The following is a 24,465-nucleotide window of genomic DNA, read 5'->3' as shown; positions in this document are numbered from 1 at the left end:
AAAATGCTCCAAATTTTTTGAAACTTCATAGTAACGATGAGCAACTTTGGTAGATGCGTAATTTGGTGTTGGAATTTCCAAAATGTCTGCCGTTACCATGGAAACAGTGCATAAGTGTCAAAATGCTCTAAAAACCTCAGGGTTTGGTGAATAATTTTGGTATGCTTGAACTTGAAATCATCAAATTTTTACACAATATAGTTGTCCACTATATACAGCTTTTGAATGATTTTGACAATCATTGGAACTCTTCTGTTACCATGGATACAGGACCAAATATTTCAAAAATTTCAAAATGCTCCTAAATTGATCAAACTTAATATGATTGTTGACTGGCAAGTCTGGATGAGACTTTTGACTTTGGAATTTCCAAAATGGCCACCGTTGCCATGGAAACTTCAAAAAATGCAAAAATTCTCTAAATGCTTTGAACTTAATGAAACTGGATATTATTGTTAACTGGCAAGTAAAGATGAGACTTTTGATTTCGAAATTTTCAAAATGGCTGCCGTTGCCATGGAAACAGCAGAAATGTGAAATTTTTAAAATGCTGTGATTGTACTGAAAATTTTCAGAAACATGTATTGCCATGCATATATGTGCATTCACTGTTCAACAATTTTGAAATGGCTGCCGCTTAGTGTCAATTGGGGGAAGGGTGACATCCGCTATTGCTTGCAATGGCAATTCTAGTTTTTATGTCACCCTGACGGAGGTCGGGTGACATATTGTTATTGTACGATTCTTTTTTTTATTCTTATTATTATTCCACACATTTTGTCCATACTATTTCTTGGAATCGTATGGACCAATTGTAATGGAACTATACCAGAGTGTTAATGACCATTGTCAGAAGTGCAGTCGAGGTTGGCACTTCCAGGATGTCTACTGTTACCATGGAAACAGAAAAAGAGTGAAAAAATGAAGTTTTAGTTTTTGGTGAATAATTTAACTATAACAAAACATCTAATCGTCATATTTTTATACAATGTAGCTGTCCTCTATATACATGCTGTGGATGATTTTGAGATTCATTGGAACTACGATGTTGCCATAGGAACTGATCAAAAATATCAAAAATTTGAAAATTCTTAAAAAATATCTTAAACTTTTACAGAAATGTTGCCTGGCAAATCTAGATGTGGCATTCAACTTTGGAATTTCCAAAATGGCTGCCGTTACCATGGAAACAAGGCAAAAACATCAAAATGAGAAAATGTGATGGAACATTCCAGAACATTAGTGTTGTACAGCTATTAAATTGTATATGATTGTAAAATTTTATGGGGAGTACAATATGAAGCAGAAGTATGACTTTGGAATTTTCAAAATGGCCGCCGTTGCCATAGAAACAGTAAAAACATCAAAATTTTAAAAATGCTTTAAACTTTCTAAAAATTTGCAAACTGATGCATTGTTAAGTAAATTAGTTAATTTAATGTTAAAATTTCGAAACTACTGCCGCTTAGTGGCAATTAGTGGACCAGGGTGACATCCGCTATTGCTTGCAATGGCAATTCTAGTTATTATTTTTATTCTTCCACACTTTTTGTCCAAGACAGTTCTCTGAATTGGATGGACCAATCTTGTTGGAACTATGCTATAATGTTGTCCACCATGTGAAGTTGTGCACCTGACTTTGGAATGTGCAAGATGGCCGCGGTTACCATGGAAACTAAAAAAATGTAAAAAAAAATAAAAATTCCAACTCTTTCGTTATAAGAGCCAACCTTATGAAACTTTTTGCAAATGTTGGTGGTGGGGCCCCGAGGTACCAACAATACTTAGAAATTCCGAAATGGCTGCCATTGCCATGGAAACAAGCGAAATGTTTAACATAGAACATTCCAGAACATCTGTGTTAAATTTATTCCAGAGACATTTTATGTTAAATGATGGTATATAATTATGGTCAGAACAAATTGCAGGAGCAGGTTGACTTTGGAATTTTCAAAATGGCCGCCGTTACCATGGAAACAGCAAAAATACGAAAAACTTCAAAATGCTTCAAATTTATTGAAACTTATAACAAATGTTGCTTAGCTAATGTAGACTTTACTTTTGAGTTTAGAATTTTCAAAATGGCCGCCGTTACCATGGCTACCGCTCACCTGGCAATAGGGAAAGGGTGCCATCCGCTATTGCTTGCAATCGCAAATCTAGTTATTATTCTTCTTCTTCCTCTTCTTCCGCCACTTTAAAAATGAACTTGTCCGCAGCGTTTCTCAAAAACCGCTTGTCAGATTGACCTAGAATTTCATAACATGGTAGACTAATATGTCTAGGTGAGCCATCAATCTTTCGTTTGTGCATTGGGGTCTATTAAGTGGTATTTTTGGGGGTAGAAAGGAGGGAGGGGTTTACTATAGAACCCTATGGGATTTTATTTTCTAAAATTTTCAAATGAATATAACTTGAAAACTGTAAGTGATAGATACATGCAGTCTTCAGAATTGATTATAGGACAATTAAAAAAATCACATGAAATATAGGGTGAGTCCCTGGAGTTCATCCCACCCCCTTCAATTTGAGAATATGCTTATATCTTGTAAATGGTCCAGATCCCCACCCCTAAACCATATATATTCTTAAAAAGGACGATAAAACAAATCAAATGAAATTAAAGGGAGGTCCCCGGGGGTCATCCCCGCCCCGTTCAATTTGAGAATGTGCTATTATCTTGTAAACTGTCCAGATCCCCACTCCTAAACCATATATATTCTTGTAGGGGACAATAAAACAAATGAAATTAAATTAAAGGGAAGTCCCTAGGGGGTCACCCCACCCCCTCCTGTTTCAAAACTTGTAATCGGTCAACATCCCCACCCCTAAACCATATATATTCTTGTAGGGGACAATAAAACAAATGAAATGGAATTAAAGGGAAGTCCCTAGGGGGTCACCCCACCCCCTCTTATTTGAAAACTTGTAAACGGTCAACATCCCCACCCCTAAACCATATATATTCTTGTAGGGAACAATAAAACAAATGAAATGAAATAAAAGGGAAGTCCGGAGGGGGTTACCCCACCCCCTCTTGTTTGAAAACTTGTAAACGGTCAACATCCCCACCCCTAAACCATATATATTCTTGTAGGAGACAATAAAACAAATGAAATGAAATAAGAGGGAAGTCCCAAGGGGGTCACCCCAACCCCTCTTGTTTGAAAACTTGTAAACGGTCAACATCCCCACCCCTAAACCATATATATTCTTGTATGGGACAATAAAGCTAATCAAATAAAATTAAAGGGAAGTTCCTGGGGGTAGCCCCACCCCGTTTAATTTGAGAATGTGCTATTATCTTGTAAACGGTCCAGATCCCCACCTCTAAACCATATACATTCTTGTGGGGGACAATAAAACAAATCAAATGAAATGTAGGTAAATTTTCTTGGGGTCACCACCACCCCCTCCTGTTTGAATACATGTACTTGTAAATGGTGGAGATCCTTACTCGTAAGCCATATATATTCTTGTATGGGACAAAAAATCAAATCAAATGAACATGGGACCATATGAATGGCGAGTTATGGGAGCTTTGTTTGGGAGACTTCGTAACAGCATCCTGTTACAATTACTTCTTGTTTATCAATGATTTCACTGTAATTTTGTCAATAGCCGACTGCACTGGCCACATTTACCTGCAGGAGAAAAGTCATTCCAATGTCATTTTAAATCATATTGGTCCGTGTTATACACGAAACAAATCCTAATTCAATTATCTATGGCATGACATTCTCCTATTTTACAAAAAAGTCATTGATTTTCAGTAAATTGACGAAAAGTCGACCTACCCTGTGTTTATTTTGGATATTTTGAACCAGAAAGACTCAACAGGAAGTGCCAGAATACTTTTTTCCGTCTCAACATTTTGGTTGAGATTAGATGGTTTACCAGGCGTGTCTCTGTTGATTTTTTGTTAGATGTATTTCTGCTTTGATAGGGAAACATAACGGCGTTCGGTCACAAGTTGTCTTATTTTTGATATTTAAATACGGCGATTAGTTATTCTTTTTATTACATTGGCAAATGGCCTTTTTTATGAAATTAATGTAGAAAATGTAAGGAACTATATCTTTTTCCTACGCATTGACAATTTGTTTTGATCCGACGTTATCGACGTCTTGACAACGCCTATTGTTGTATGACGTCAGAGAGTGAAATAACCACGTTTATTTCACATGTGAAATTATCGGTTTTTATCTAACTGGGAAATCAATGTAATTCATTGCAACCAATGTAATAAGATAAGTTAATAAAAGGAATTTTCCGTTTTGAATTTTTTTCGGAGTATTTTTTTATTTAACTTTTTATATTTGCTCAGATTCACAACCGTAATCTTATTAACATTCGGACAATTTACATCGTCATTAAGATGGTTTATTTGTTTATTTAAATATAGATTGTTAAGTTCTGCCTGCAGTGATCTTCATGTAAATTAATTGTAATGAGTTTATTTAATAGTACCATACAACAACAACGTAGTAATGGGCAAAAACATTACCATCGACCTAATGTATAAAAATCTGCGAGCTTCGATGACCTTCTTTCACATCTCCATCATCCACATGGGTTACACACATTAGGGAGCTACCATTTGATTTTTATGGGGGGGGGGGGGGGGGGGGCTAGGATGAAATATGAAAAAAATAGGCAGGACAGGAGTTTTGAGTAAAAAAAAGGCAGGATGAGACACTTGCAAAAAAAAAAAAAGTCAGGACTACAATTTAGGTAAAAAAAAGTCAGGATAAACTGAAAAAAAAAAGCAGGACCGAACAGAGTGAAAAATAAAAAGGCAGGACAGAGATTACAGCTAAAAAAAAAATGCAGGACATCCTAGCCCCCCCTCCCCCCCCCCCCCCCCCCCCATAAAAATCAAATGGTAGCTCCCTTAGAACTGTTCTTTTTTCACTGCCTGTTAATTTTCTGAAATGTTTGAGAGATTATGCACTTGACAAAGGATATATCAATACATTTTCTCCAATATACTTATCAGTACAATTTGTGGTGTAGCTCTTTTCCGTCTATTCAAACGTCTCTTTACCAATAGAGGAATCGATACCATCAACATATGCAACGTTCTACATCACAAGGAGGTAGAATCCAAAATTCCTATTTATTTTGAAAATCAGTCTGTTCATATTGTACCCTACAGTTATAGCAAAACCATTGCACCCAAAGTATTTAACTATAAACAAGCATTTCAGGACCTTGACGTAGAACCATATCTAAACATCCTCTGACATGTGACTGTTCCCAATCGCCTTATAATAACAGCCATGTTATTACTGGGGATCTAAACATAATTTAACATTACAATCTCCCAAAGGTCCTAAGTTTAGAGAACCCCAACACATCAATTGGAACCATAACTTCAAAATAATTATGGATTCTATTGAGGACTACGCCAGAGCATGGGCTAAACGAACAGAAGTTGAACTGGACATTTTTTCAGAATGGGTCAATATAAAAAAGAAGATGGGGTATGATTGCCAATGAGACAACTATCCACAAAAGACCAAAATGACACAGACATTAACAACTATAGGTCACCGTACGGCCTTCAACAATGAGCAAAGCCCATACCGCATAGTCAGCTATAATAGGCCCCGATAAGACAATGTAAAACAATACAAACGAGAAAACTAACGGCAGACCATCAGCTTTATGATAAAACGTCGCATTCATAAGTTTAAAAACTGTGTGAATGATTGACCAAAGTCTGTTTTCAGAGACAAAGATGCCGTGAAATTTGGATCATCTCTTCATGATAGGTATGTTGTTGTTTCTGCGGACAAAGCTTAAAATAATATTGTTTTTATATGTAAATCGTATTACTACGAATGTCTTGTAATAGAACTAGGAATAAATGAGCATAAAAAACATATCATTTGACAAGGATGAGATTTTGGCAAATCATCAGTCCTTCATGACTTCAATGAAAATTACATTGAACAACAAATCGCAGGACTTACCTTGTTTGTATTGGATACTTAAGCTTCTCAAAATTCCGTACAAAGAACGGTACATTGCCGGCTCATCAGCATGTTCCACTGAAGAATTGTCCATTAAATTGACTAAAATTATGTCCGCAGTGAAAGAGGGACTTCAGAAATACTGTGAAACTGTTACTCGCGTAGTGGTATTAACCATATGCGGATTTTTAAAAAATCCAAAGAACTCTTGGATAATTTTAAATCTCCATCCTTTCTGAAATTTGTTCTAGCAAAACATTTGATTTTTCAACCATGTATACCACCACTCCCCATGTTAAATTGAAAAAATGGCTTCAAAGAAAGAGTCCACAATGCCTTTCAACATTAAAAATGTAGCATACGCTATAAATACTTTGGGATATCATAAGGCATGTTTTGTTAATAGTGAAAATGGTTAAATATGCTACTCAGCGGAACAAGTGATCAGTATGCTGGAGTTTCTTATGGACAACAAATTTGTTGAATTTGGAGGTAGACTTTTCAACAAATTGTCGGTATTCCTATGGGAACTAACTGTACTCCTCTTCTTGCCGACCTCTTCTTATTTTCATATGAATCGGAGTTCCTTCAGACACTTGTCAAAAACAAGAAGATCAAAGAAGCCAGATTATTTGATTTCACTTTCAAATGTATTGATGATGTTCTTTCCAGTAACAATTCGAACTTTTCTGATTGGGTTCCATTAATAAATCCCCCAGAACTAAAATTAAAGAAACAACAGACACGGCTTCCTCCGCCTCATTTTTATAATTATACTTCGAATTTGACATACACAATCATCTCAGTGCCAGAATTTATGACAAATGAGACGATTCTAATTTTGACGTTATCAAATTCTCCAACCTTATTAGTAATATACCAACTTCACCTGCATATGGGATATACATTTCCAAACTTTCCAGCAGAAAGTTGATGAACCAGGGGTACATCAAAGAACGTCTCGTCCTTTTTCTAAAAAAGTTCATCGGAAGGTACCAAGACCTTGTTGATAAATATTCCGTATCTCAACTCTTGGCGTATAAATTATGTGTAATGACGCTGTTTATTATATCAATAATATGTGATATTGTTCTTTTATATGTCTTTGTTCTATTGTTAATATTCCTTTTACTGTTTGGTCTGTTTTCGGTAATACCCGACGTGGATCGGTACTTATAAATCCCGTCAATATGTTTGTACTATCTTTCTGTATTTGCTGGTGTGCTTTGTACGTTTGACTTTTCGTGTTTCTTTTGAACATATGACAAGGCTCTGTACTTCTGAACATCCCGTCATTATGTTTTTCTTCTATTGAAATGCAATTAATTGCAATACTCATATATGAAGACCCTATTTCAATACTGAACGAATAACAATGAGATGAAAAACAACGATCCAGAGTTGTTGACGTATTTTCTAAACATATTAAAACTTAATCAAGAGTTGTCTCCCTTTTTCTGTTGTGAATTATAATTCACAAATACCAAATACTAACTAAAGACTTTCTGTATATTATACTCATTTGTGTAGAGGTTCCATCCTCTGTAATTCATATACAACTTATACAAAAACAATCCTTTGAATTAAACATACATTTTATTACACCAACTTGTATTTACATTTTCATGACTAGAATATACATTTTTTTACTTTTTGGCAATACTTTGGCTACAGAGTATTTTATGATATTTTGTTGAGGCGCCAGGGTGACTACTGATTACCTACACACAATGGCTATCAGCTGACCTATGTTGACATAGTGTCATAAAACCCCTGGTAGTTAAACACGGTTACACCACCACCTACCATGGGGAGTGACCGGGGAAAACACTCGTATTACCAATGCTCCAGTTAGCGCCCCACCTGTTGGCAGGTGTAGGCCTCCCCTCTATGAGATGAGGTGGAGGAGGTCCCAGAGTCACCCATCTGTAGACCACACCGTTACCACTAACCACATTTTCCAAACCTGCAAATTTTATAACTTGTCAGGCCCAGAGCAAGGGCCGAGTGAAATAATCCCCCAATCACTACCAGTCTCCCTGGACCGCCACATGAGAGCCCAAGTCAGCTTCCAAATCTGACATGGGTTCTCACCTCCACAAAATTTTCTTTATTGACTTTAAGGAAAAGTTGATTATGTTGTGCGTAGGACCGACTCCCCCCTACACAAACCCTTGTATATTATTCAAGAAAACCTGATTTCCAATTTGTGACAAATAAGTTCCATTTGTTTTGTATAAAAACACTTCACTTGCCCTAATGTTCTCATGGAATATAGCTTAACCCCTCTTTTCCGTAACAAAGATTTTTGGCCACTAAATCACTCTTTTTCTGTTCTGTTCTATTATTGCACCCACATTCAAGGGTGCAACATGCCAGTATCGCACTGTAGCAATAAAGGCCATATGATAATAACCTTTTTAAATAAAGCCTGGTTACGTAGGGTAGACCATTTTTTCATTTTCAATTAAACCATTTGATGTCAATTCTAAATATGTCAAATCAATAGCTCCACAGAGAATAATTAATAAAATGGTGAGATGGTAAAAACAAATATTCTTTTTGCATCCAGTAGGAAGTTCGAATCTTAAAAAGACTATAGAGACCATTATAAGTGGAAACAAGGAGCTATCGTTCATAAACTCGGAACAGTAACTTATCTAGAAGTGACATATCTTTCAGATTCGTAACTTCATACCGCAGGAAAATAAAAACATACCAAACATACTTGAAATTACCATATCTGATATTTACACTGAATTAATAACCTAACCAACATGTAATTCACTTGTGATACCGAAAAATCTGAAAATAACAATGAATCCGAACAAACTAAAATAACCGAAAATAAAACAATTGAAGATGCTAATGATACTATAGTTATGCACCGCACATAAAGAGTAAGAAAGGCACCAGACTGAGAGAGACTTATTGAAAACATATATGACTGTAAATAATTGTGGTTAATTAAGTTAGTGCAGTGATATAACTGTAGGTTTAGGATTTCATAATTGAACATTAAAACTTGTAGCTATTTAGTTCAATTGAGTGCAAATTGAATTTATTGCTTTCATTCACTGGAGATTAATCTTGTTTATCTTGATCATCTTAATTAAAAGGGGGAGGATTGTTATGTTAACAACAAACAAATGGAAGTGTTTAACGACCTTGTCTGGTTATGTTTACATTATACGTTATCACTAATTTATAGTTGAATCGGCTTATAATTAATACTGACAGTTAGGAATTTATAATCATCAGATTAGCGGATGTTGTGTATTTGTCCTTTAACCCTGTGATTGCACTGACACGCTGTTTTGTACTATATGGGAGATGTGATGTGTAATAGCCAATATTCACCGTGTATATTTCCCCAAGATAAATTTGGATTCTTCTCTATTTTTAGCCTAAACTGCTCGTCATAGGTGGCCCAGTTTTCTGACCTCGTTGCCGCTAGTCTTATATCGCGCATATATTTTAACAATTCCTGTGCCCGTGTGCAGTATTTCTCAATGTAGACACTCATAAAAACCATGAATGCTGAAGTCCATTCATTTATGGACAAATTAACACTCGACGATCTTTTTTCAATGCAAATTTTCCCCCTTTTTAATTTCAAATCGCCCTCGTCTACCTCTTCCATTGCTTTTTGCGTTCTCAAAAGAGAATGCAGCTCAATAAACTTTCCCTCCCAAATTTTTTCCTTAATTTTAAAAGGCACGTGTTCCCCCACTGTGTCATGAATGCTAGATTCTTGTGAAGGAGTGAAATCAATGGAATTATTTGCAATTTCAAAGTTTTTGTGTAACGGGTCGTGCCTTAAAGAGGTGAACACTCATTACCTGATGAAAAATCAGTAGTTTCCACCGGTCCTTCTGCCACCAAGTGTCCGACCCCTTGTGTTTTCTTTGCAATTCTTCTCCGGCCAGCTCCGTCCTTCTTTTGGGTTATTTCCTCGTTCTGCATTATCTGTCCGCCTGTCCTGTTAGCCGTTCTTCTCTTCTTTCCCATGGCCCTTGATGGCGATCCTACGGCATTTCTCTTGTTTGGCATCTTTTCTTTTTCTTTTAAAAGTTTAACTAATTTGTGTAACACCTGCTTTCTAGTCGACAGCAAATTAACAAGTGCCCGATTCGGGAATTCCAAAATTCTAATTCAAGCTGATACGGGAATTCCAAAATTCTGATTCAAGCTGCGAGCGCCCTCTATGGCCATGCCGAATATGGCAATGAGCTACAGGCTGCAACACCCACACACCCACACAAATATTTGATTGAATTAAACCAGATTATTGAAAATATGAAATTTTTATAATCTCTATTATCTGAATGTGCTATTATGATTTTAAAATACTTTGAAATACACAGTTATTTTATATCAATGTGTTGTTTTTAGGTTACAAGAGCGCAATTATTCGTAATGCATTTTCCATAGGGTACCACTAGTGTTCCGTATTTTTTTCTCGAAGACTACGCAAACTAGCGAAAAACGGGTGGCAGTTCCTGTTACTAGAAATGCCAGTGTTGCATTACAACCAAAAAAAAAATATAGAGTCATGCGGCTCAGATTGCCTTAAAATGCAGTTGAAAAAAATCGTCTACTTTTTTCGCTTAATGAAAAAGGCATATTTTTAATGGCTGCGACGTGCAGAAATTGAAGATATTTTCTATACTTCGTAAATTGTGAATATGATTTTCGGCAATTTTTAAACCTAATTGGATAAGCTTTCGATTAAATGTAATTCCAATCCTGTATCAACCCATCAGAAGCCGTATAGGATTCTATTCTGAGTACCGTCTTGGGGTAAAAAACTTGCCGGTTAAATGTAAACAAATGATTGCGCTCTTGTAACCTATACGGTAGTGAAAAAAAATTCCGAAAATTAAGCGCCTGCGCCAAAAGTCGCGCTGGCGTCTATCTAGATGATATCACATCTTCAAAACATTATCTAATCTCTCGCTTAATTTATAGAATTATTTTTTGCCTGCCGATCAGGCCAAAAATTGGAACTGATTTTTTCGCCAAATACGGTACTGGTCAAAGACACATGAAGATAATGTTAATTTATTGGCCTAATTTTTCGAAGGTCATCCAGCACTGATCATATTGTCAACTAAACCGTTCTGATATGGAAAAGCTACATCGAATTTTGAAGAATGGCTATATATGAAACCATTTCTTGAAAAAACACGTTTTTGAAACAGACTATAGATTTTCCAAATGTTGAAAATATGATATTATTACTACTTTGGCAAGAGAAACTATTCTTGTACTACGATATTCAATGCCAAGATTAATTTTTCTACTTTGCAATTTAACTAAATGGTTGGTATTTGCTTAAGGACCCTTTTGGCCAATTTTCACGAAATTAGCTTTTTGCTAGAACAGCAACTGAGACACGGTCATTATGGTTAAAACCCTAAATTTACCTTCAAATTCAAGAAAAATAATGCTTTTCCGATAAAAACAGTAGATATCACAAAAACGTTGCATTCTCTTCATACTTTGTCGACATTCGAGCCCACCCTAGATTTAGATATATAAATGAATACAAATAGGAAACAGACTATAGCACGAACTCACGTTGATGAAAAGTCCATTTGACCCTGTTTCTCACTGTTTCACATTTTCCCCGAGCAAAATGTCTATTTTTGATATTTTTCAAAGCCTTATTAAAAAAAAATGTCATTTCTCTATAGGTTACAAGAGCGCAATTATTCGTAATGCATTTTCCATAGGGTACCACTAGTGTTCCGTATTTTTTTTCTCGAAGACTACGCAAACTAGCGAAAAACGGGTGGCAGTTCCTGTTACTAGAAATGCCAGTGTTGCATTACAACCAAAAAAAATATAGTGTCATGCGGCTCAGATTGCCTTAAAATGCAGTTGAAAACAATCGTCTACTTTTTTCGCTTAATGAAAAAGGCATATTTTTAATGGCTGCGACGTGCAGAAATTGAAGATATTTTCTATACTTCGTAAAATGTGAATATGATTTTCGGCAATTTTTAAACCTAATTGGATAAGCTTTCGATTAAATGTAATTCCAATCCTGTATCAACCAATCAGAAGCCGTATAGGATTCTATTCTGAGTACCATCTTGGGGTAAAACTTGCAAATGTAAACAAATAATTGCGCTCTTGTAACCTGTAATATCTTTCATTTTTGCAGGTGTGCTTTGTACGTGTTACTTTTTGTAAATATTTTTGAAATAAGACGTAGTTTTGTACTTTTAACATCCCACCATATATGTTATTGTTCTATAATTATGTCTTTATGTTATAGTTTTATTAGAATATTGAAAATACTTTGAACGACAACATTATTTTATATCTCTTCCTGTGTGACGTAACATTCAGTAATATCAAACACGCGACTCTCTACTCGAGTTGATGTATAACTCGTCATGCAGTCATGTGGGTTGATTTTAAAAACATATATAAGGAACAATGCACGTGGTCGTTAAATTTTATATTTCCTTTTTTGTGTATCATTGTCATATATTTGTTTGTTTTTGTTCTGATTGAGATTATGACACAGTGATGATGGCTGTATCCTTATTTTGACAAGTTTACCCATTATGTCTGTTTTGTTCACGCATTGTTAAAAATAAAATGGAATTTGATGCGACTGTCATACAAGTGAGAGGTTAAGCGCTATAAAACCAGGTTCAATCCACCATTTTCTACATTTGAAAATGCCTGTACCTAGTCAGAATTATGACAGTTGTTGTTCGTTCGTTTGATGTGTTTTATCATTTGATTTTGCCATTTGATTAGGGACTTTCCGTTTGAATTTTCCTCGGATTTCAGTTTTTTGTGATTTTACGTTTTACTTGTGCAATAGGAGCACACAAAACTACACAACTAAAATAACTAGGATCAATTTGTAAGCTGCCATGACGTAAAAATGACGAATTAAAAAATCTAACTATATGTATTACCAATATAGAACAATGGTGTTGATTAAAAATCAATCTATCTATGGCCCTTATGTTTCCGACATAATCAATATTACCCTAAATTAAAAAGTTCCGGGTCGAATATGATATCGATACCAATGGTACCTGTCACCTGTAATCTCCACTTTTCCACCTTTTCATACACCCCACCAAACGGTTTATTTGGAAACAAACGTAAAATCACAAAAATACAGAACCCCAAAGAAAATGAAAAAAAAAAGAAAGTCCAAAATCAAAAGCCCAAACAAATCATTCCAATGGACAACAACTGTCAAATTCCTGATTTGGTACAAATGTTTTTTTAAGTAGAAAATGGTGGATTAACTTCGGTTTTATAGCTAACTATACCTCTCACTTGTATGACAATCGCATAAAATTCCATTATATTGAATTCGAGGTGTGCATAAATCAAACAGACACAATAGGTAGAAATGTAAAAAAATAGGGTACAGAAATCAACATAATGTTATAATCTTAATCACTATAAAAACAAACAAATATTTATACAACATTTACCATGGCTAAATAACACAATGACGGGATGTATAAGCACAGACCCATGTCATATGTAACAAAGGAATTCAAAAAGGCATATATAAAATAACGTACAAAACAATCAACAAAAACAAATATAGAATACAATAACGAACGACATTCACTGAATCACAGACACTTATATTATGTTTCATAAATACAGATAGTTTTAATACCAAATTTTTTATGAAATAATAGGAAACATTGAACAGAGTATCTGTAGCGTGTCCTTTTTTTCTCTTAAGTATACATAAGAAAATGTTATATTGCTAATTTTGCTAAACAAAGTATGCAGTCATACTTCATCTTCTTATTTATATACATTTATTTTTCATTTGAATTGTTTTACATTTTGTATTTCTGGGGTCATTGAAAATGAACTTCCTTTCTTGAAATTGGACTTTTTTTCTGATATTTTAGTGTCAAATCGAAGCCCGCATTTGTATCCTCTGATATATGTCCAATAAGGGTATTATAAAGTACTGGAATGCAGTACAATTTGACTCTCCTCTTATTGATGCATGATATGACTTTTTCTTTCATTTCAAGTTCTGTAGTGATCTGCTCAGCTTAAACATGAAATCATCACACGCCGAAGCTCTTTTTTTGGTTTACCTTCTCCAGGAACGCTTAAAACCAAACATTTGCAAGGCGATGATTTATAAGAACAGAATCCATTTAAGAGTTATATGATAAAAAGAAGACAAAAAAAATAGCAAATTCTACCTACAGTCACCTTTGACTGCATACACAACTTGACAAATTATAGTATGATAAGATATCATAATTGAGTTAACTTAAACGAAACCATATATAGTTAGCGACACAAAAGACAATATCCTATCCCGAAAACTTGTTAGAACTAAAAATAATTTAATGCTGATTCTTTATAAACCAAAATCATGTGATACCTAGTGATTTGGCTTAGTATGTGTGCCTCAGTACTGAAACAATGCAAGCAAGTCTGAAATCTTAATACGTTCTGGTCTAATTCAAGACAGGATATGCTACTTGTTTCTGTTTTTGTATATCATTGACCTTCAAATATTTAGCTATGCGTGTTCCTGTGGAAGGTAAATACAGAAAAGAGCTTCGGAAGTATAACATTTATTTAGTGTTATCTTCATTCTAGTTTTAATGTCCTGTGATTGTGTTTATTGTTCCGAATTCCTGTCATGTAATTTTGTCATGTTAGCAGTATAACTATTTGAGCCTTGCCATACGAATTGTTTCAACACATCATTTTTTCTTAAAATGTTCTCTACCAATTCAGGATTATTGTAATTGTTATCAATAGTTATATGTATGTAGTGTTTTTGTTGTTCCGTTGTTTCCCTCTTAAAGATAATGTCTTTCCTTCTTCAATCGATTTTGGTTTGTGATCCAGATTTAATTTTGCTTAATCAATTGATGTATATTGAACAGCAGTATTCTACTGTTGCCTTAATTCATGCCTGAGGTGTTTGTAGCTGGGTAATAATCAATCAAAGAAAGGCCTCTTTAAAAAGAATAAACATATGGTTTATGATGAATATAATTAAGGGATAAAGATTGTTGAAGCCTATCAATAACAACGCAAAAACAAAATGACAAGAATTAAGCACGGTGAACAGATATTACATGTATCATTTCCGTATTGAAGTCGTGTCCAAAACTAGTCGTATAAGAAGATCGTAATGCGCTTAGTAGCATCTGGGTGTCATATATTAAAATCAGATAAAGACTATCATTTTGCTCAATCCCAAAAATTTGGGAACCAACATAATTGATTAGATTAAGTAGTTGATAACATTATATTCATAAAATTATACCGATTTTTTTTGTAAAAGTCTTGATGTTTCGCATTTTTGGTTGAAAGTTTTACTTGCAGCTCGTATCTTTAGTTACATTTAATAAGTTTATATCATCTGCGATGATATTTAGATAAATCCCGAAAAAGTAACGTCAATTTAAGAAGACATCTTGAATGACAAATCTATACATCAATTTCCAAAAAGACTTAGATTATGCAGACATGTTAGAGGGGATCAGATTTGGCTGTTTATTTGTAACCTTTTTTCATCATGACGTTATATCGGAATCCAATTAGATAAACACACTTCTATTTGACACTGTTAATTCAACACAGCCCAATGCATATCTTAAAAATCGAATAATATCGACGAGATAACAAATTGAAATTGACTCCATTAAAAATGTATTATTGACGAGGATAAATATAAAAACATAGTTCATCATTTAATATTCAGAATAAAAAACTATAATCCCGCCTGAGCAAATTGCTCGATGTTTCTATAATCCTTTCTCATCTCGTCAGGTTTTTTTTCATTAAAAGGAAAAATCTGACAGATGTACATGTTGCAAAGCCTGAAAAAATACTTCTGTTTTTGAATAATTTCTTGTTGTATTGACGCAAAACTGAAAAAAAAACTAAGCAATTTTAACAATATATAACATTTTAGAGTAAGACAAAATATTAAAATGCATTGTAAAATACAAGCTTACTTCATATATTGAATATATGAAGATTTCTTAACTTTCCCTTTAAGCTTCGGTCACACCTTACCGGATAGCTCGAACGGACGACTAACGGATGAAAATAAAAGTTATCCGTTGACAAAATTGTTATCCGTTGGGAGTCCGTTGATGTACTGACCAAATAAAATGGACGTGTAACGGATGCATAACGGACACACACCGGATATGCAACGTACGAGAAACGGACACGTACCGGACAGAACGGATGTCGAACGTACATCCAACGGATGAGTAACGCATAAAACGGACACATAACGGAAGGGTACCGGATAAAACGGATGAACAAGATATACGGAAAAATCAAAGGCGACAATAAGTATACATGTAAATCTCATAAATATGCAAAATGTTTATGTGTAACTGATTTGGTTTGTTCTTCGAAATTCCACCAAAGGGCAGTGTCTGGCCTGTATAAGAACTGCTTGATTGTGAAGACGTGCCTATACTCTAAGATCGATTATGAATAATAAGAATTCATGAACCTTAAGAAATCTGCCATAATAATAATTGTCATTTCTGACGCGAAATTTTCAATTGCCATTTATCCGTTTCAGATCCGTTCATCGTCCGTTTTATCCGTTATATGTCCGGTAGAAGTCCGTTTCTCATCCGTTCATAATCCGTTTTATCCGTTAAACGTCCGGTAGAAGTCCGTTGGTGAATGTATCTTCAGCCTCGGTCACACCTTACCGGATAGCACGAACGGACGCCTAACGGATGAAAATAAAAGTTGTCCGTTGACAAAATTGTTATCCGTTGGGAGTCCGTTGATGTACTAACCGAATAAAACGGACGTGTAACGGATGCATAACGGACACACACCGGATATGCACCGTACGAGAAACGGACACGTACCGGACAGAACGGATGTCGAACGTACATCCAACGGACGAATACCGCATAAAACGGACACCTAACGGAAGCGTACCGAATAAAACGGATGAACAAGATATACGGAAAAATCAAAGGCGACAATAATAGTACATGTAAATTAGAATAAATATTCAAAATGTTTCTGTGTAACTGGTTTTGGTTTGTTCTTCAAAAATTCCTCCAGAGGGCAGTGTCTGGCCTGAATAAGAACTGCTTGATTGTGAAGACGTGCCTATACTCTAAGATCGGTTATGAATAATAAGAATTCATGAACCTTAAGAAATCTGACATACCAATAATTGTCATTTCTGACGCGAAATTTTCAATTGGCATTTATCCGTTTCTGATCCGTTCATCATCCGTTATACGTCCGGTAGAAGTCCGTTTCTCATCCGTTCAACATCCGTTTTATCCGTTAAACGTCCGGTATAAGTCCGTTGGTGAATTTATCTTCCAGACCTCCAACGGATGTATAACGGACACGTAACGGATACAAAACGGAAACGAAACGGACGAGTACCGTACAAAACGGACGCCTAACGGACGTTTAACGGACATTTTATCCGTTGGACGTCCGTTCAAAGTTTTGAACATGCTCAAAATTTTCCACCGGACAGAACGGACGTCGACGGATAAAACGTACGCTTAACGGACATGCAACGGATAAGGACGGACGTCTAACGGATAAGAACGGACGTCTAACGGACATGAACGGATTGAAAAAAAGTTATCCGTTAGGCGTCCGTTCGAGCTATCCGGTAAGGTGTGACCGAGGCTTTACAGACCTCCTACGGATGTATAACGGACACGTAACGGATACAAAACGGAAACGAAACGGACGAGTACCGTACAAAACGGATGCCTAACGGACGTTCAACGGACATTTTATCCGTTGGACGTCCGTTCAAAGTTTTGAACATGTTCAAAATTTTCCACCGGAGTGAACGGACTATCGTAGAGTGGTTGTATCGGACACAAATTAAGGCTTAGTAAATAAGAACGTCTGCTTGCAATGATACTTGTATTGAACTCTGAAAAGCTAACGTCACAACAACGGTGACGTCGTGTACATGGAGAGCGGTAGCGGGAACACCTCATGTGCAATTCTTAACATTCTGGGGGCCCGCAAATGAACTTAATTACAATAAAATGAAAATGAATTATGAAAAATTTCACTTTGAATTACTGTCTCTGAAAAATTTGAATAGCTTTAACTGTCTTTGATCATGAGCACGAATAAAATAAAATTATTTCTGTAATGAAGCACGAACAGTTAACAGTCCATAAAATTATACGATAGTCTCATTTGGTCCACATCTTTATCTTTTCTTTTGCATCGGCCTTCGGTCGTCCTGCGGGCAGTACTTCATCACGGTCCTACATATTCTTTAGTTGTCAGTTCTAGCGGATATAATAAGTGCGGTTCCTTTTTAAGTCTTTAAATAACATTTTCTTTTCTCCATTTTGAAATCCTTTTGTTCACTGGTGAAGGTGTGTGATCATCTTTCCGGGATAAAGTATCGAAATGTCTGTTGTCATGGTTATTTATACATGTTTTCTGATATGAATCTAATACTTGAAATACTTTCTTTCGCCCTGTCCTCTCGTCAATATGTTCAATACCAAATGATTCTGTCTTCCGTAACTTCTCCGGGTTGCACTCTACTGTCTTTTGTGATATCCTTACATTCATTGTAGCTGTTTGCTGGTTATTGTAGCTTGGTGTACCGTGAAGTGGTCCTGATAATAAATATCCAATTCTTGATTTCACGGCAGTAGGTCCCTCGCCTCTAATGACATGGTTTTCTACAACTGACCAATAGTAGTCGGCTCCTACGAGTACTGAGATGTGGAAATTATCATTCGCGGTAACTGGATGAGCGAGTTCTATTCCTGATAAATACGGCAATTTTGCGGCTTTACGGATGTACGTTTTGAGCGGTGCGGCGATTTCAGGTACGATCAATACTCTGATTGGCAATTGTCCTTCATCTGTTAGCAAATAAATAATACTAGATTTTAAGTGTCTAATTCTTGTACTTTCTGCACTGTCCCCAAATCCGGATAAGTTTAAAGTCTCTGTGCCAGTTATTGATAACTGTAATTTAGCGGCTAGGTCTTCTGTGATGAACGATCTCTGTGCTCCTTCATCAAAAAGAATGTTGGCTTCTGAACAGTGTCGTCCCGATCTTACAGGATTAATTGCAGTTTTGAGCAAAACATTTGTGTTTGCCTGTGAATGTAAAATTGTGTCCGGTTCCTTCGCGTTGTGTTGTATGGTACTTACGTTTACACTGTCTAGATAATCATTATGTGTATTCTCTTTACATAAACTTGTGTGATGACGCTTGTCACACTTTCTGCATGATTTGATTGACTTACAATCAACCAAATTGTGATGTCCTAAACAGTTGAAACATAAGCGGTCTCTTTCGACTATTGATATCCGGTCTTGATATTCAACAACTTTGGTACAGTTTACCGAGGCGTGTGATTCGTGACAATAATTGCACTGTTTAGATTTGAAGTTAGTGTTTTGGTGATTCTTATTTTGGTGGCTGTGACTTGATTGTCGATTTCGCGGTTTTGTGTTGGTCAAAAATGCTGCAGTAGCGGTAGGATTTTCATGACTATCTGTTGAGTTACCTGCTTCCATGATATTTATTTCATTAAATATGCCTTTTCGTAAGTCTGCCAAGCGTATGTTTGTGGACCCAAATTCTCGTGCTAGGTTTTTTCGAATTTCCCCTGGTAGTTTGTTCAATATTATTGGCACTAACAGCGCTCCGTATGAATCATCAGTTTGTCCTAGTGATTCTAAACCTCTTATGTAAATTTCAATGTTGTCATAAAAATGTCGGAGGTTGAAAAGTGTGTACCTAGGCGACGTAATATCAATAAGTTCCTGCATATACCTCTGTGTAATTTTATGTTGCTGACCATATCTTTCTTGTAATAGGGAAATTGCCTTTTCATAGTTTGCATGAGTGAGCGCAAAACCTGTCACTGATTTTAAAGCTTCATCGTGAAGTAACGATTTCAAATAATTGAATTTTTGGACGTTGCTTAAGGTTGGGTTCGTATGCACGGCTGTCTCAAATGAGTCCCAAAATGATTGCCATTGAAGTATATCTCCATCGAAAGTAGGGAGATTCAACTTGGGTAGTTTGTTGTATTCACTAGTTGAGCTAAAGGATGGGCGAAAATCTGACAAACGGTAATTTGAATTATTCTGATGTTCTGTATATGAAGAGTTTATAGTATGAACGGGTTGAGTAGTTTCTATGCGTGGAGTAAAACTATCTGCGCGTGTATTCAACGATGTAGTTTTGACTAAGATAAATTTGTTGACTTAACGAATTTTACCTTCTAAGTTAAATGCATACTCATCTGCTTCAACGATCTCTGTTTCAATATCTCCGTCGTCCAGTTCCTGTACTATGTCCTCATCTAACTTGCGTAATATTTTTTGCTTCCGTTTCAGACTATCCAATATGTTTGATAAATCCTCCGTGTCCACGGTTCCATCTTCTTCTTGTTGAACGTCTTCAAATTTCTTTATCAGTCTGGAAACTGCACTTCTATGTCCTGCTCGTATCGAACGTAGCTTCAGATTCATCCTGGTCTCGGTACCAATATCGTAGAGTGGTTGTATCGGACACAAATTAAGGCTTAGTAAATAAGAACGTATGCTTGCAATGATACTTGTATTGAACTCTGAAAAGCTAACGTCACAACAACGGTGACGTCGTGTACATGGAGAGCGGTAGCGGGAACACCTCATGTGCAATTCTTAACACGGACGTCGACGGATAAAACGTACGCTTAACGGACATGCCACGGATATGGACGGACATCAAACGAATACGAACGGACGTCTAACGGACATGAACGGATTGAAAAAAAGTTATCCGTTAGGCGTCCGTTCGAGCTATCCGGTAAGGTGTGACCGAGGCTTTAAGGTTTCCCAATTTGCTACCGTACCGACTGTAATACAAACTGGGGGCCGGTTTTAACTTTTGAAAAATAATTCATATATGCCCTCAATGCCAACGTATGTTTTATAAATCATAACAAAAGTATTTGGAGAATTTTAAGCTACATCTTGGAATTAATTTCGTGTGGATATATTCCTTATTCATAACAAACGATAATGTGTCCACTCGAGTATGTTTTCAACCAAACGTTTAAAGTAAACGTTGCACGAACAGTTTCAAAAATTAGATTAACTTCCCCTGAAATTGCCCAAGCTAAATAAAGCTAAATGAAAAACATAGTCTTATTTTATGTAATGTTCGCCTGTTGTATTGAAATTATAGTATAGACTGAATAGGTTTGATTTTTTCGTTGGGGTTGGCTTTAAGAAACATGATAGAATAAAAGCCATTTTTATATGTGCAATTGACTTCATTAAAAATGTATTAATTTCGAGGATAAATATAAAAATCAAGTTCATCAATTAATACTCTTAGTAAAAGACTTGTATCTTGCCTGATCAATTTTCTCGATGTATCTATAATCCAGTGGCATCTCGTCGGTTTGCTAGAAATAGAAAGAATCAATCCCTCTCGTTTTATATTTTTTTTAAAATATTGCAAGTAAATCATGGCACATACTGCAATGTTTAAAAGGGTGTTCCAACCATCAGCCCTAATGCATTCAAAATGATTGGTCGTAAGAAAAGAAAGTTTTCGCTGGATCCGCCGTCGTTAGATAGTAGTTTACAATCATCTATGCCATTCTTGTATTTTGGGGGATTTCAGCATAAAACCATCATACACTCGTTTGAGAAAATTTATCAAATTTAAAGTACGACAAAATGGTCAGATAAAAACACGAAAACAAGATTAACAAAGAACACAAGTGTCAATAAAACTTAGTTTAATTATATGACAATTATTCTAGTCTTCCTCAATACGACCCCACTACGATTCTACTGCGTCTTTGCCTCGGTAATTGCACAACCTCATTATGTTGTTACATCTACTTTTATTACCATGACCTCTAAGAGTTTTTGATACCTTAAGTAGCATGCATCTGTGTATTCAAGGAAACTGTTGAATAAAAATTGGAAAATCAAAAAAAGTATAGGGACGAGGGCGAAGTGATAACGTTGTGGAGTTGTGGTTTGATCGTAGTACACTCGAATTAAGATCGTAATGCGACCAGGAAGGTCTTGAAGAGATATCGGGTAAGTCGTGGTAGAGTCTTTTTAGAAAGTAGCTAGAATGTGTAACTGTCGTAGCGGAATCTTAGCAGCATAGCAAGGTCGTGGTATGAACATGAAACTATGAAATATTAACTATTTGAGCCAACCTTGATCTTGATCTAGTGTGTTTGGTGCATAAGGAGATAATTGTATGAGTATGCACAAAAGTAATTCTGATCGCCCGTTTAGAATAACCATTGCATAAACAGAGTCAATCGAATGTTTTTGTTTAGTGTATGTTCATTTGTTTTTGTTTATATGTCTTTTGATTGAGTTTAACCATTTTAATTGATATTTTATAGTGTGTCTTTCTATGTCCGGAGGTTACACTATTGTTTCATGGTAAGAGTGAAAGTTGTTGCCATACAAACTTTTTAAACCCGCTGCATTTGGTTGCTTGATGTTCAGTGGTTATCGTTTGTTGATATGGTTTATAAGTATTTCTCGTTTCTTAAGAATTTTAGACCTTTGGATTTCTTGTTTGAATGGTTTTACCTTTAAGGCTTGATGTTCGGTGTGAGCAAAGGCTCCGTGTTGAGGGCCTTAAATTGACCTATAATGGTTGTGACTTTGATGATGAAGAGTTGTTTCATTGGCACTCATACCCCTACTTTTTATATCCAAGCAATCATGTTTCAGTCACAATCATATAATGAATATCTTAAGTATCATTTTTTTTTGAAAAATATTTGGATTGCTGCATAATAGTAAGTCAATATATTTTTAACATCTGCGTAGTAGATTAACATAATAACCTAATCGGCCATTTTCGTTTGTTTTATCGAGATTATATGACTGTGAATAAGCTACGTGTAAGTTAAATTTATAACTAACTGTATGCATTTGTACTTACCCTCTAAATAAAGAAATTATTATTACCATTTTTATAATTATATTTACAATTAATGTTATTATTTTTATTACCCATTTTTTTTCAGTTAACTATATTGATATATGCAAATGGATATGATAAAAAATGTCCAAACTCATCACAGTGGAATTTCACTTCCAAATCTTATGGATGCGTGGACCAAAAGATATATATTTGCTTATTGGATGGATTAGAAACAAATGATACAAAGACTGTATACACAGGACGATGTGGCCCTGCAGACATATCAAAAGAAGGTAATATATCTTACTAGACCTAAACCATGTAGATCCCATTATGATCTATGAAAAATAAGATCGGGGTAAGATTGTGTTATGATTGGCTTGAATATTTAAAATTTCCAAGTTTTCACACTCATACTACGAACTTGATGTGGTCCTGGTAAGAGCCTATCCGCTACGATAGTAACTAACTCATTCTTCGTCAAAAAAGACCTTACCACGGCTAACACGGTCTTGATACGCTTCAACCAAGACCTTCCCAATCGTCTTACGATCTCAATAATAGTCTATTAAGCTACCACTCCAGTACATTATGACTGCCCGTTTGAATATGGCTGCATCAAATCAGATCTCAACCCAAAATCGATGTCATCTGTCATCCAAAATGAAGTATGGCATGTTCAGTTTGGGATTAGACAAGGGGTCTGACACTGGAAACTTCGATTCTGGTGCGTTGTAAATCAAGACGTCCGATATGTAGCCATATCCTCCTACATCTATCCATAAATATTTGTAGCTTGCATCCACCAAAGGAGGGAACACTAATGAGAGAACAAAAACTTTTAAGTAACAAAACAATAATCCGCTTAAGACGGGCTTCTTGTGGCAACATGCTTTGCACCGAGTTCACCACAAGCGTGTGATACGTTCACTCTTCTATGTAATTCTTTAGAAATGTCTATTCATTTCGTTCTGTTGGACAGGAATAAAAATACTTACAGTATTGCGCGCGACTCTGAAATCGTACTGAAGCTCAGTGCCTTAAGGTAGTTACAATTTTCAGACGGATAGTCGGTGCCTTTCTGAATCGGGTGTACTCTAGAATATCTTTTCAATTTAAGGACTTACTCTCTTTCAAAATTTCCTTAATCGTTTATGGAGGCATCCTTCAAAAAATAGAGAATGATTGTTGATCCTTCATCCTTACTTCTTTGATAATTGGTCGCAATGCCCAAACTTAAGTCTTCTTTTAACTGAAGCCATTGGCGCGCCAAACAAAACATACATTAGACCGTTGGTTTTTCCCATTTGAATGGTTTTACACTAGTAATTTTGGGGCCCTTTATAGCTTGTTCGGTGTGAGCCAAGGCTCCGTGTTGAAGGCCGTATATTGACCTATAATGGTTTACTTTTATAAATTGTTATTTGGACGGAGAGTTCTCTCATTGGCACTCACACAACATATTCCTATATCTACGTAGGATGTACAGTATGTCTTTTCCTTTTCCTTAAAACAAAAAATTTAGCCTGTTCAGCC

At 35.7% G+C, this 24,465-nt stretch overlaps 1 protein-coding gene across 1 annotated transcript in view; it reads left to right on the top strand.

Moving 5' to 3' along the window:
• Positions 1-22,885: 22,885 nt before the first annotated feature.
• LOC143066726 (uncharacterized) overlaps positions 22,886-24,465 on the top strand; it is a 65,269-nt gene continuing 63,689 nt past the window's right edge. Inside the window, exons 1-2 of the mRNA XM_076239537.1 lie at positions 22,886-22,906; positions 23,033-23,222. Of these exons, the coding sequence (XP_076095652.1) occupies positions 22,886-22,906; positions 23,033-23,222 (211 nt within the window). The remainder of the gene's footprint in view (positions 22,907-23,032; positions 23,223-24,465) is intronic.

This window comes from Mytilus galloprovincialis, chromosome 3 (genome assembly GCF_965363235.1).
Source record: "Mytilus galloprovincialis chromosome 3, xbMytGall1.hap1.1, whole genome shotgun sequence".
Lineage (NCBI taxonomy): Eukaryota > Metazoa > Mollusca > Bivalvia > Mytilida > Mytilidae > Mytilus > Mytilus galloprovincialis.
Note: the sequence above shows the minus strand (reverse complement) of the source record. Positions and strands in the feature narration are given on the sequence as shown.